Source organism: Alligator mississippiensis, chromosome 4 (assembly GCF_030867095.1).
Source record: "Alligator mississippiensis isolate rAllMis1 chromosome 4, rAllMis1, whole genome shotgun sequence".
NCBI classification, from domain to species: Eukaryota; Metazoa; Chordata; order Crocodylia; family Alligatoridae; genus Alligator; species Alligator mississippiensis.
Window position 1 is genome coordinate 106,423,424 of NC_081827.1, and position 14,899 is coordinate 106,438,322.

General features: G+C 46.7%; 1 protein-coding gene across 2 annotated transcripts in view; it reads left to right on the forward strand.

The window, feature by feature from the left end:
- Positions 1–14,899, forward strand: part of LOC106737859 (uncharacterized) — a 283,248-nt gene that overhangs the window by 51,457 nt on the left and 216,892 nt on the right. For both annotated transcript variants that reach the window (XM_019489653.2, XM_019489655.2), the window contains exon 3: positions 5,057–5,240. In XM_019489653.2, the coding sequence (XP_019345198.2) occupies positions 5,057–5,240 (184 nt within the window). The remainder of the gene's footprint in view (positions 1–5,056; positions 5,241–14,899) is intronic.

Consider the following 14,899-nt stretch of genomic DNA (forward strand, 5'->3'; position numbering starts at 1 on the left):
TATGTTATTGTGATGTTACTGCTTAGGTTTGAGGGTCTTATTCTATCCCTTATTTCTCAGATTGCCTGTCTAGGGGCTCCTGCGGTATAGTCTGACTCTCGCCTGCCATGTCTTGATTACTTTTGATGTTATCAGTTGGGAGGTGTTACTTCCGCAGTAGAATGTTGGCAATCTACGTAGATTTTTATCTGTGTTATTACCTCTCTGGTGTCTCTCTCAGACAATACCCAAAATTTAGGTCATCAGTTGAATCAGAGTCTTATCTGAGTTGAACAATTCTATTATTTTTATTCATTTTTAATTAATTAATTAATTGATTGATTGATTAATTAATTTATTTTTAATTATTCCCCCAATCTACAGTCAAGATCTTGTCTTACTAAGTCTCTTGGGACCCTCCTGCTTCTTTTCTTTAAGGGTGAGGGGACAGCTGTCACTCAGGCTCTTTCTCGTCTAACACCCCATATTGAGCTCAGTCCCATTCAATATCCAAACAAATGAAAACAAGGCAAAACCATAAACTCAGCTTTCGCTGTGACCTGAATAGCGGTCACCCTTCCTTTCTTCTCACTGTTTCGGCCAACACTCCTTTCCCTTGCATAGAACTCTCTCTCTCTCTCTCTCTCTCTCTCTTTTAAATGAACTTGCTCACTGGGGTCCAGTCAAGGCTTCTCCTCTGTTCAGGCCTGGTTCCAGGGGTTCTCCAGTCCCTGCAGCACTCTCCAGCTTCTCCTCTTTGGAGCCGTTCCTCGCTCTGGATTCCCTCTGCGTGCCGTGCCACCCCTTCTGGGGTTTTTCAATCTTAAAGGAGCAGCAGCTCCGGAAACGGCGTTCTCCCACTGTCCTTATGTCCTCTCACTGTTCAATCTCTTTCCCTATTTTATTTATTGTCCGTCCCTCTTCACAGTTATGGATGCAGAGGCCCATGCAAAATTAGTGCAAGCTCATGGCTCTGGGTCAGAAGTCCATCAAAAGCCAAAATATTTTCCATCAACAAATAGTACAAGGGAGAATTAGAAGAAATAGAAAGATGTCCAGTAAGGAGACTGAAATTAGACACAGACTATACAGGCAGGCAGTGCTGGCAGGAGCAGCTTGAGGAGCAGCCAGACGAGCCCCATCTTGAGCCGGCAGCCCCAGAAGAAGCCATGGGTTGTCCAGCTACTCCCGTGGCTTCCTCCTCCCCTCACAGAATGATCAGGGAACTGGGGGATTGAACAGGGAACTGGGGAATCAAACCAGGAGCTGGAGGGAAGCCCTTGTTCATTCCCCTAGCCCCTGATCATTTCCCCCAGCTCTGGTTTGATTCCCCAGTTCCCAATTTGATCCCCAAGCTCCCAATCATTCCCTCAGCTCCCTGATCATTCTCTCCAGCATCTGTGGCTTCTCTCAGGGCTGCCATCACTGCCTGCCTCACTGCAGCTTGAGCCGGCAGCCCCGGGAGAAGCCATGGCGGCTGGGGGTAATGATCAGGGAGTTGGGGGAATGAACAGGGGCTTCTCCCCAGTTCATGGTTCAAGCCCTCCCTGACCAGTGAGTTTATTACTTACAGGTTAAACAGAAGACAGTCAAAGTTCCTCTTGAAACCCATGGGAAGAGCCAGGTCCACCTGCTTGTCCAGCTGGGTGGGGGGAGGGGTGACTGTGGCTGTGGGCACATGAGCTCCTGTGGTTGGCAGCTGCTGGCCTCCAGGCACCTCTGAGCCAACCCAGGCAGCCACGGGCATGAAGGGCTCATCCCACATGGTCAGTCTGGCTGCCAACATGTCTGCCTGCAGCTACAACAGTGTTGCCTTTATGCTGCTGCCTGTCCAGTCATTGCCCATACATTCTGGGGCCCCTGGGACCCTTGGGGTGTGAACCTTGCTTTGCATCTTCAGTCTTGCCACAGAGTTGCTTCACGCACAGGCTGCCCCACTCCCCCTCCCCTGCCAGCTGCAGGTTCCTCATGGTTCCAGCCAGGTGCGGGGCTCATGCCCACTCTCTGTCACTCTTGGGTTGCCACTGCCACCTCCACTCCCAACCAGGCACACACATATAACCCTCTCCTCCATCCCTCCTCTCCCTGCCCCCCTGCCTGGCTGGATGAGCAGAAATACCTTGGCTCTTCCCCCAGGTTTCAAGAAGAACTTTGATTGTCTTCAATTTAACTTGTAAGTAATAAACTCACTGGTCAGGGTATAATAAACTAGCCCTTTCAAGTCTCATGTAGTCAGAAAGACCCAGCTACATTTCTGATTAGTCTGTAGCTTGCTGCAGTGAGGATTAAAAAAAAATCTCTAACCACTGTTGAAAAAATGCCCTGATATTAGTCTTCCTGCAAGTTGCATCAGAATTATTTCTCAGAAAGGGCTTTACTTAGGAGAAGAGTGGAAAAGATAGGGTTAGATCTTCCAGGCAGTCCTCACTGCTCTGGCTAGGGAGCAGAGGGGCAGGGCTAACCGTGCTCTCTGGAGCAGACAGCACAGCCCAGGGCTGCAAAGCATACTGTTATGCTCGGGGACTGTGGTTTAACTTGAACCCAGAAGGGGTCTAGGACAGAAGTTTCATAAACCGGCTTGACCTAAATCAGTGAAGTCTGATTGTGACAGGGTGCCTGAAGCACCCTGCCACGAACAGAAACAGGAAGGACTGTAGGAGAGAAACTTACCTTGGCGAGCTGGAGGAGTCATGGCAGACCCCAACATGATCTGGACAAATGGAGATGCTGGCTGGGGCTGTGGCAGATCAAAGGAAACCAAGCAGGGAAGGAAAAGATTGGTGCAGGACAAGAACAAAAAGATAGAAAGAGGGTTCCATGCCGGTATGCAAAGGAGGAACAGCTGGGTCAGGCAGGCAGCCAATAGGGAACTGCTGCACAGGACCCAGCTGAAGAGAGGGAGATTTAAGGGATGCTGAGGGAGTGTCCTGGGGAAGGTAGAAGAAGAAAGAGCAGAGGAAAGAAGGAGACAAGAAGAGAGAGCAAGCAAGTGAAGATGTGTGAGTAGAAGCCCCAAGGGTAAGGTCTGACCCTGCTACTTACCAGCTGAGGTCCAGCTGAGAGTGGGAGTCGATAAAGTAGCTTGAGTGACTGGTGAGTTGGACTCCGGGGGGTGAAGGGAACCACTCTGGGGACCTAGAAGAGGAGGAAGGCAAAGGTGGCGCTACCCTCCCAGAAGGGAGAGGAGAAGAGAGAGAGGACCCCAGCCACAAGAAGGTGATGAGGGAAGAACCAAGGAAAAGGTAGCTGTCTTGGGACCCGTGCAGGGAAGAATGGGGTAAGCAGCCACTTAGGCAAGGACCGTAGATAGGATCCTTTGGGTTAAGATGATAATGAATCTTAGTGGCAATCAATATTGCCCAGAACATCAGGTGTGGTGAGGGCAGGGTATGGGGATGGTGGAGCCCTGCGAAGAGATGCAGAAGTTCTGAGTTCTTGACTCTTCTTAGTTGCATCCCAGTAGTGTCTAGATACATCTCCCTTAACATTGAAGGTGTGGCAGGAGATTTATTACAACGAGACACTACTGTTTCAGCCGGGAGGTGACATGACTCTAGGCGGTGCGAGAAACCCCCATACACTGATACTACATTCAACCAGGTTTATCTTAAACCAGTTTCAACCATTTTGAAATATAGTATGTGTACTGAACTTCTGTTCTGTTACAGGTTTAAACCAGAGTCTGATAACTTAAACCGGTTTATGTATAACTTTTGTCCTGAGCCCTGGAGCTTGACTGAAGACTCTCTTCTGCTGTTGTTTGCCTTTCTTTTGGGTTCCCAAGCCTGAAAGTGGAGTCCTTAGCTAAGACCTCTATGCCTGCATAGTGTTATGTACCTAAATTGGACACAATGAGCATATCCAGACAAGAGTGCATGTGCAGCAGCTCGCATTTCCCATGGGACAGATAGCAGTGGCACATATTTATCCCACCTGTCCTGGCCCCAGAGGTCCTGGGGGCCTCCTGGGGCAGCAGTGGTACTGATCCAGTCACTTGGAGTCTGGCCAGTAGCCAGAATGTGACTGTGGCCAGCCATGTTCCATTTCTGGTGGCACATGTTGCTGCTGCATGCACTGTGCCACTTTTTCAGTGGTGGTTATTTTTGGCAGTGGGATCTCCTGGTGTCAAACTTTGGCACTGCACTGCAAATTAGAATGGGTGAACATGAATGTGCACTGTACACAGTTTGTGGCACCTCAAGCAGCTTTGGGGCTCTGCAAACCACATGTGCATGTTTGTCTGGACGTGCCCCATCTGGGTATGGGGTTGTGCACCAGATTCATGGACTTGAGCTCTTCTGCTTAGTGGAATGAGAGGCTAGGAAGAAAGGTCAGTGTCAGAGTCCATTCTGAATGTCTTGCTATGGCCTCTCATGCTATAAGCCAGGGGTGCTCAACCCCCAGCTTGTGAAGGCATGTCATCCAACCTGCAGGGTTCCTTATGGATCATAAAATTTGGCAGCGGGGGAGCAATGGCCACTGATTGCTGCTCCTCTGCTGTCAAATTTTCAGACAGGGATATCTGTGAATCTGATAGCATGGGTCTGCACCTTAGATTGAGTGTGTGGGGCTGATTAGGGCAGCAAGAGGCCAAGCAGGGCAGTATGGAGTGGCAAGGAGCCAACTGGGGCACCACAGGGTTAAGCAGAGCTGAGCTGGATTGTGTGGGACTGTGTAGAGCTGAGTGGGGTGCTTCGAGGCCAATCAGAGTAGCACAGGCTCAGTACTGACTCATAGACCAGCAGCCCTATGCCACTTATCTAGCCTATGGAGCCGAAAGACTGAGCACCACTGATGTAAGCTAAAAAATGAGAAAATGCATGCAACCCCCCCAATCCAAAACACAAAAACCAAAACAACACCCCCTCAGTGTATCAAGCCAGCACATGGTTTTATTTTCTGTAGAGATAGATTCTTTGTTTTTATGTCCTCAGAATTTAAAGAATGTAAGACAGCTATAGGAAACTGGTGCTACATGCACCCCTTTGTGTGTTGTTATTGGCTAACTGAACTTAATAGCGGTGACTCTTGCACACAGAATATCATTGGATTCTCACTCTTACTTTTTTTCCCCCAGTGTAAGCACCACCATAAGGGACCTTCATTACCATGCCCCAGGTTTACAGCTCATATGAAGATCTCACCTGGTACTCATGAGTCAACCTATATGCTTGGTACTGCATTCCAGGATCTTCCAGTCAAAGAGATTAATCAAAACAGGGAAATAATTTCTACTCAGAGATGTCCATGGAAAAATTCAGGTAAAAATATTTGTGCTTTCAGTATTTTATAAGGAATCATTTGAAACATTTAAGTTGTCAGCAATATAAAAAGCATTTCTATTTGTTTCCAAGAGTCTAATGGAGAATATGCAGGTTAAGCAGAATTAAGAAGGCTAACCAAAGCAAAATGGCATCTTTCAAAAAATGGAAAGCAGGAAAGTGCACAGACTCTGGCAGATCAAATGAAAAAGCAAAACAAGGCATGCCAAAAAAAGAATTTGAGGAGGATCTTGCAGAAGATGCTGAAATTTATAATAAAAACTTTAAAAAATACAACAGAAAGAGGAAGCCAGCTAGATAATTGGTTGGACTATTAGATGACCAAGGAGTAAAAGGTGAACTCAGGGATGATAAGGCCATAGCAGAGAAACTAAATGAATTATTTGCATGTGTTTTACTTTAGAGGATATTAGGGGGATTCCCCACCAGATCGTCTCTTCCTAGCAGATAAGTCTAAATATTGCATTTTCACTGAAGTGAAAACAGGAGGTTTTAGAACAAATTGATAATGTAAGCATGATTAAGTCACTAGGATCAGATGGTATTCACCCAAGAATTCTGAAGGAAATGAAATGTGAAATCACAGAACTGTTGGTAACAGTATTTAACCTGTTATTACAAACAGCCTCTGTGCCAAAGGACTGGTGAGTTGCAAACATAATACCCTTCTTCAAAAAGGGCTCCAGAAGTGATCCTAGGCATTACAGGCTGCTGAGTCTCACTTCTATCCCAGGCAAGTTAGTAGGAGCCATCAAGTGAAATCATCAGTCACAAGGGTAAATACGATATTTTGGACAAAAAAATCATGGTTTCTTTAAAGGGAAATCCTGTCTCGCCAATCTGCTGGGGTAAAAAGCATGTGGATAAGGAAGATGCAGTTGATTTAGTCCCTTTGGATTTTTGAAGAGCTTTTCAAAAGGTCCCCCACCAAAAGCACTTTAAAACAAGTTGCCGTGGGATTGAAGATAAAGTTCCCATGTGGATAAAGAGCTGCTTAAAAGATAAGAAGCTAAGGTAGGGCTAAATGGTCACTTTTCAGGTGGAAAAAGGTCAATAATTGGGTTCCTCAAGGATCTGTGCTGGGTCTAGTTTTGTTCAATGTTTTCATAAATGACCTGGAAAAAGGAGCGCACAGTGAAATCTTGAAGTTTGCAGATGTTACTAAAATATTCTGAATAGTCAAATCCAAGCTGACGGTGAGGAGATACGCAAAGGTCTCACAATGGTGAGTGGGCAAAAAGTGGCAGATGAACTACAAGGTTGACAAGTGCAAGGTAATGCATATGGGCAAAAATAACCTCAACATTATGTACATAGTGGTATGCCCTGAACTACCTGGAATGACTCAGGAAAGAGACCTTGGAGTCATTGTAGTTTTCTAAAAACATCAGCTCAATGCACAACAGCGACCAAAAAAAAGCCCAAAATTGTAGAGGTGCACTGATATATTGATCCATATCAGATCAACACTGATAAAAGGAAAATTGATATTATTGGCAATCAGCTATTTTTTGTTAGTGTAGCCGATAATGTCACCAATCAGTGCCATGTGCATGTGCCCAGTTGCAGCATGCATGCGAACAGGAATGCAGCTGGGCAGCTTGGAAAGCAGTGTCTGGCCTCTGGCAGGGCACTGTTTGTGCCTGCCACTTTAAGGACCAGAAGACAGCAGCCGGCAGGTGCCTGATGAGGGCAGCCATTTTAGATTCAGGGCAGCCCATATAAACAAGGCATTTTGCTGCTGGGAGGCCAGGCAACAACATTTCCTGGCTGTAGGGATGCTGGTATCATCTGGAGGTAAGGGAGGAGCTGTAGGGAATGGTCAGGAGGCTCCTGGTCCTGGGCATGACCTAAAACTGTACCCTGCTGGGAGTGGGTGGCCTGGTGGGGCTCTCAGTGGCATGGGAGCCCCCAGGAAATACCAGGCCAGTTACCACCCTGGTGAAAGGCGGGTCGGGGTGCCTTAACCCCTAGCCCCCACAACCAGGTGGGTTACCTGCTTCGTAGGGTCTAGGAGGTGGACTCCAGGGAGAGAGAGAGTCAGGCCATAGACTCTTAACCTGTCTTGACATCCCCCGACTGGTCCAAGCTGGGGCTAGGACTGGAAGGGTCAAAGGGCCAGGGGCCCACTGCGAGGAATGCCCAAGAGCTGAGGGCCTGGGGTTCTGACTGGCTTGGAGGTGGGCCAGGGCTAGCAGCCAAAGGTCCCGGGAGGGACCACACCCGTAAGAGGGAGCAGCTTAGGGAGCTATCCACCCGGGAATGAAGGCAGAATGGGCTGCCTGAATGGAGGGATCTAAGTGAGGTCCAACTAGTAGGATTCTGGGGCCCAGTGTGTGGCTGGTGATATGGATAACATCTGGATGCCATCTGCTGCAGTGTAGGAGAGGAACGAAGCTGCAGATAGCAACTCCTGGCATCGGGGCAAGAAATGGGCAGCCTCCCACCTAATTAACACCAATTCATTAATTAACAACAAGGCATGGCGGGCGAGAAGGTGGGTGGTTAGCTGAGAAACAGGTGGGCAAGCCGGAGAGAAATCAGACCTGAGAAAACCCCCTGTTACAGGCCGGTAAATCTGGGGGGAGGGTGCAGGATGGGCATGGCAGGGGGAGATTGAGGCCCCTACAGTGAGGGAGGGAGTGGGGCAGGGGCAGGGGAAGGGGCAGCAGCAGCTGCTGTACTTCCCAGCCAGGGTGGGGCACAGGATGGAGCTACAGGTGGCTTGTCTGGTGGGTGGGGAGGGGGGTGGCTCCCTGCTGTTGTGTACAACCCCGGGAGAGGCATGGAGTGGGCATATGTCCCCTGGATTTGTGTGGGGCAAGGGTGGGCTGCCCACTGCGGGCTTGGGGCCAGGGGCTGTGCTGGCCTTTTCCCAGTGGGTAGGCTGGGCCGGGGTTGCACTTGGGGTGGGTGGGGGGGGGCAGTGGCAGTGCTGGGAAAGGGGGGGGGCTATGGGGTAGGCTAGAGACACCCCAAAGTTTGCCATAATCCCCCTGTAGCCACCCCTCTCAGTGCTGCTGCTGCATGCCCCGCCCCCGCCCACCATAATATATTGGTGCACCTCTACAATTTTTGGCTTTTTTTGTCACTGCTGTGAGTTGACCTGATGTTTTTAGAAAACTATCTACAATGACTCCGAGGTCTCTTTCCTGAGTCTTTACAGGTAGTTCAGAGCATATGACTGTATACATGAAGTTATTTTTGCCCATATGCATTACTTTGCACTTGTCAACCTTGAAGTTCATCTGCCAGTTTTTGGTCACTCAACGCTGTTAGACCTTTGTGCAGCTCCTCACCATCAGGTTGGATTTGACTAGGACTTCAGTATGGAAAGCAGAAGGCTGAGGTGGTTATGACAGAGGTCTATGGAATCATATAGGGTGTGGTTAAAGTGAATAGGGAACTGTTATTTATCAAGTCCCAGAGTACAAAAACTAAGGGACACCCATTGAAATTAAAAGGAGATGAGTTTAAAACAAACAAGAGGAAGTGCTGTTTTGTGCAGAGAGTAGTTAACTTGCTGAACTTGTTGCCACAGGAGGTTATAGCGGTAGATAGTATAGCCAGATTAAAAAATGGACTAGAGAAGTTAATGGAAGACAGGTTCATTAATATCTGTTAAACAGTCCAGGAATGTATCCTTAGACATCCCTAAACTAATGATGGTGGATGCCAAGGAAGGTTTGATAGGAGATGATTACTCTAGATATGCCCTGTTCATATGGTCACAAGTGATACCTTGTGCCACTGCTAGTTGTCCCCAGGGAACGGCTGTGCCATGCGCTCTCTGGCACGTGACAGGTTACCTCGGGTGGGGTAGGGGAGGCTGGGGCCAGCACTGAGCTTGCCTTAGCAGCCTTACCTGGGATCCTGGGGCCTTCTGGGGCTGCAGCACTGGCAATCCTGCTGCTTGGAGCCTGGCCAGCAGCCAGAACATAGCTTTGGCCAGCCAGGCTCTGGTTTTGAGAGGCGCACATTGCCCCTATGTGCACTGCTCCATTTTTTTTTTATTTTTTTTTGGTGTGGGTTTTTTGACCCCTGGCTGCTCCTTTGCAGTGCAGAGAACAGCTCAATATGTGGTGTGTGGCTTTGCAGACATGTCTGCAGCAGCACATACTGCATGGCCGCGCTCATCTGGGCACGGCCTTAAGTTTTAAGACCTGGAGAGACATGCAGTCTAGATTTCAGGGGATGGAGATTTTTCTGTACCCCAAGGCAATCTCTTCCAATGGTTAGAGCATCCTCCCCATTAGAAATCTGTGCTGTATTTCCAATCCAGGTTTATCTAACTTTGACTTGCAGCCATTGGATCTCATTATGCAACAAAAACACAGTATTTGTTGACCCAATTTCTAGTTGATGTTTTTCAGATGCACATATCAGCCTTTTTGAACTGTTTTTCTTGTCCTATATCAGGTCAATATGCCAGAGGGCTTCTTGCTCTTAATGTTTTCTTTTCTGCATAAGTTTGCATGACTTTGATATAAAATTGCACTTGCTTCTGGATAGGTTGCAAGTGCACCGGAAACATATCATACTGATTTTCATGAATACTATATTCTATGTCTTGGAAAGAGTCATGACGACACCTTGGCATGCAGGACCTACTTAAGAATATTGCCTTGAGTTGTTAGGAATCAGCAGGAGGGATTGTGTAACCTTTTAGCTGTCTCTGAAAAGCAGAAGGTCCAGTTTGTTCCTTCCCAGTAGTTTAGGGTCAAATGTTTACTCAGCAGGAAGCAAGACATTTTCTCTATAGTCTTCAGCTTCAAAGGAAAATTGGTGTGAGGCCAAATGCCAAGTGCTTTGGAAATTCCTCCCTATGGACTCGGGGCTACAGTTTATCCCAAATGATTGCTAGGAAAGGGCACAGATCCATCATGGGGAGTCTTGAAGAAGCTCGTATTTAAGAACTGTCTTAAATTCTTCAAATTTTAAGTGGAAGTGTATTTTACACTAGATAGTTTGATAATACAAGGTGAATATAGGGAGCTTCTACATTAAGGATATTTAGTTGCCTTTTGAGAGAGAGAGTTTACTTTTTATATTTACCTGATTAGGAAATCTGAATTTTTTCTGAAATGCATTTTGAAAGCTGCAGATCAAATATTATATCAGCATACTACTATAGCCATATATGTGGAAAAATTAAAATATGCCTTCTGTGTTTGAAAATGTTGCAAAAAAGTTCTGTAGTAGAATGTTACTCCATGTGTTAAAATGCTCCCCGACTGTGTGTGTGTCTATACGTGTGTGTAAAATGCCAAAGTAACCGTGCATCAATAAGGGAAGACTCTCTTATAAGCAGTTAGATACACAAATCCATTGCTCTGTTTTGAATATTTGTAAAATATGAGTTAAAATTTGTATATAGTCCTCCTTAGTCATCTAAAAATTTACAAGATTTTTTAAAATTATTGTGTAAGTTACTTGGATGATGATGTCATATAAAATAAAGGTTGAATTGATTAGTGTATATATAATATACATACTTTTGCTGCTATTTTTATACTCTTTCATAATTGACAGAATAGGTAGCAGTAACTGTCATTAAGATTGCTTACCATTATAAATTACTAGAAATAAGATGTTATAGAGTTACCAAACGTTAACCATTCAGACTTATATTTTTATGCTAAGTTTTGGACTCGGGCACAGGCAGCGTGGGCAGTGGCTTTCTTTTCTCCCTTTAGTTTCAGTTAAAATGTTTCACTTGTTTTTTGAGACTGAGGTCAAGAAAAATAATATTATTTTGTCTATGGATGTCAGGGCTGTCACAACTTCTGGACAGCTAGGAGCTGCATGCTGTGAGGGCTGCCCTCTGCCCAAGTCCCCCATGCCATGTGGACAGACCCACACATGCTGTGAGACCTCCCCTCCCTTCCACAGCCACATGCACCATAGAGGCAGCCTGCCTTACAGTGAAGGGAGCCCAGCTACTCCCTGCTGCACACATAGCACCTCCACAAGCTTCTGGCCATGGACATCATGAAGACAGCATACCTGCGGCATGGGCAGCCTGACTCTCCTTTGAGTGTGCATCACATGTAGCCTCCTCCACTGCACTTCATCACAGGCACTCTGCTTCCCTCCAAGTGCAGCTCCTTGCCCCCACGAGTGGGGCAAGGAACCCAAAGCTGCATGAGGGAGGGAGGGAGAGCCCCCAGAGCAATGGGTAGTGTGGCAGCCAGGCAGGAGCTCATGGGCTGCTGGTTGGACAAGCCCTGCTTTAAGTGTTTCCTTGAGAGGCTCTGATGCAGTGGCTCTCAACCTTTTTACACTTGAGTTACTCCTTGTTTTACTCAAGACACCCCCCACTTTAACTTCTGTGAATTGAGCAGCCTTATCTCAAAACTAATTTATTTATTAATTGTGGTTACCTCCTTGTCCCAGGCAGTGGGCACAGGGCAGCAGCCAAGCATGCAGGTGCTTAAGCCTTTACTCATCTCCTTACATGTCTTGACACCCTTCAAAAGATCTTGCAGCACATTAGGGTGCCCTGGTTGAGAATCATTGCCCTCATGCCTCTATGGTTTCAAGCGGGGACTTGAAATTTGGTAGAAGCGCCTAGTAGTGACAGGACTACATGCCTTGAGTCACCCGTGTAAAAGTACATCCAAATGTCTCGCGCTTATAAGCCCCTGAAAAATCTCAATCTCTATATGCTTAGTAGAGAACTATTATGAATTCTTTGTGGATTCCATTTTCGCTGAGCAAATGGTCCTTCCTTTCACACGTTAACTACCTGTCATCAGGCTAGACATGTGTCTTCCCCACAGAATAAATATGATGCAATTAAAGGTTTCAGGGATTTAAGCTCTTCCCTGCAGTTACTCTTATAGGTGACAAACATATAGGCTGCTGTGGTACTGTACATAGGAAATGAAACAGGAGAGAATGTTTGCCTCTCTGGAATGGATGCTGGAGCTTGGGATTGGAGGAGAACTAGAACTAGGGGTCACAAAATGAAACTTGTAGGTAGTAAGTTTAAAGCTAACAAAAGGAAATTATTTTTCATACAGGGAGTGTCTACATGAGACATTTACTGTGCAGTTGCCTAATTAAACGTCTCAGCGTCTACACATGCACCCGTTAGGAAATACAAGTTCTACCCTGCTGCAGAGTGATGGTAGCAAGCGGGGAAGGAAGGGAAATGGCAGGGGAAAGGCAGTGGTTGCAGGTGCGGGGGCAGCGGGAAGTGGCAGCGGGCAAGAGTGCGGGGCCCTGGGGGTCAGGACTGGTGCCAGCATGAGCCAGCTGGGAACCATGGAGGCTGGGCTGGCTCCCACTTCATTCTCCAGTCCAGCGCTGCAACTGGGAAGCACATGGTGCTGGGAGGTGCCTGGCAGGGCTGGCCAGCTCCATGCTGCATGCACGGTTCCTGGCTGCAGTGCTGGGCTCCATTGCCTGCATTGGGCATGAGCACCCTAAGCAGTCCCACCTGCGGCTGCTGCCAGTAGCGGGGGCTGTGCACTATGTGGGAGCGTGTGTGGGGGTCCTCACGCTGCTCCACCCTCCCTCACACTCCACAAACCTCACACACCCACATCCTGTCCCCACAACCCACCACATATACACATCCCAATATATCCTATGCACCACCACACAGCCACAAATCCTCATAATGCCCACAATCCAGCATACACCCCCCCCCCCCACACACACACACAATATAAAAGAGTGATTCTTTATTTCTGTGTTACTATACAATCCCTTCTATATACAGGACACAAATACAAATCATGACAAATATTTTTTGTAATAAAATAAAAATACGCTATAGTAGGTGTTTGATTTCTAGTGTATGACTTGCTTTCCTTTTGGTTCTAAGATGGCAACCCCCCTCTCCTGAAATGAGTATTTCTGGGGGGTAAGGGGAGGGACTTCTGGTGCCAAAGATCAGGGGTTAGGGGTGGGACTTCTGGTCCCAATATGGCGACCAGAGGGTGGGGCAACTTTCAAGGGGTGGGGATACCCATGTGGCCCTCGACAGCTCACCAAAACTCATTAAGTGGTCCTCCAGCCAAAATAATTGCTTGCCCCCACCTTAAATGCTAGAGGCTGCAAGTGAGGGGGAAACAGTGGAAAACTCCCTGGTCATACCCAGTTCACTCTCCCTTTCAGCATCCACTTTGCCACTGTGTGACATAGGATGCTGGGCTAGATGGACCTATGGTCTGACCCAGTCAATGACAGTTCTTATGTTTTTATGAAGAATGATAGAAATCTGCAGAGGAGATTTAAGAGCAAGACATGGGAGATAGTGCTAGGTCAGGATAATACAGAAGCAGAGGACAAGGGGGTAAGAAGTAGGAAGCAGGTAAGCCGAGGTGGGGGAGGAGAAGTGGGGAATGATGGAGGGGAGTGGCAGCCACAGTCAATTTGGAAGTGGCAACTTGCCTTTGGACAGAGCTCCATTAATTTGTCTCACGGGACCTGAAAGGTTGCTAACTCTTGGAATGGCAGCTAAGTTTTCCTGTCAGAACTAGGTGAGAAGACCAGCTGCCATGTTTTTAAAGAAAGTTTGATGGCAGTGACAGGCTTATCCCACAGTGCCTGCTAAAATGCAACAAAAAAAAATCCTAAATCTATCATGTCTAGCCCATGCAAATTTAAACTCTATGCATTATGTTAGCTATGCTGACAGGCAGTGCTACCAAGTTCTGAATTTCCTTAGGCTTAGTGACAAAGAATCAGGGAAACTTGCTATCTTTTTTGTCACTAGTTCACAATTTTTAGCAAAAGAGGACTCAGGCCCTTTTACAGCAAAGTGTTTCAAGATACAAAATGTTAATTGCAGGCTTAAGCACTCTACTGAACAGGACTGGTCTTAAGCAATTAGGACCTGAAACATTTTGACTGAATCCTTTGGCCAGGTCAACAAGAAATCTGGAGGACTGCTTTTGGGGGGAAGATACTGTTTTTCTGATATAAATTTTAAAGCGAGTTGGCTCAGATAATTATTGTCTGATTTCTATATACAGACATGGAAGTCTGATTTGCAGTCCACCCACATAGCAGCACAACTGCCTTTCATGATGCGGTAGAGAGAGCCTTTTATTATTTTGTACTAGTTTGGTTTATTGAAGGAATGATGCAAACACAAACAGGAGGTTTTAGCTCTCAAAACAATTCAGGAAGCGTCTTTTAGGGAGGGGGAGGGGTTATCAAAGTCCCCATGCTGCTGTACTCATATAAATGCTCCCTCTTTTGTTCCTGCAGAACTCTGAAGAATAAAACCAAAACACAAAGCCAAGGAAGCACCACGGAGTGAATGCAACAGTGTTTCCTTAATCCATGTGGATCAAAAACATGAACGTTTTGATTCTGTAAAGAATCTTCCTCAGCATGCTGGATTAATCACATGGATTAATAAAACACTGTTGCATTCACTCAGTGGTGCCTCCTCCGCTTTGTATTTTCTTGTATTATTCTTAGAAGCCCTGCAGGAATAAAAGAAAGAGCATTTATATGAGTACCATAGGCACTGGGAGTCTTATAAAACCCACTCTGTATAAGATATGCTTCTTGAATTTTTCTGCATGGAGCATGCATTCTTAATTTTTCTCTGTACTAAACCCTTGGTTTAATTTAACATTTGTTCCCTCCCCCATCTTGTTGCTTTTTGGTATTGC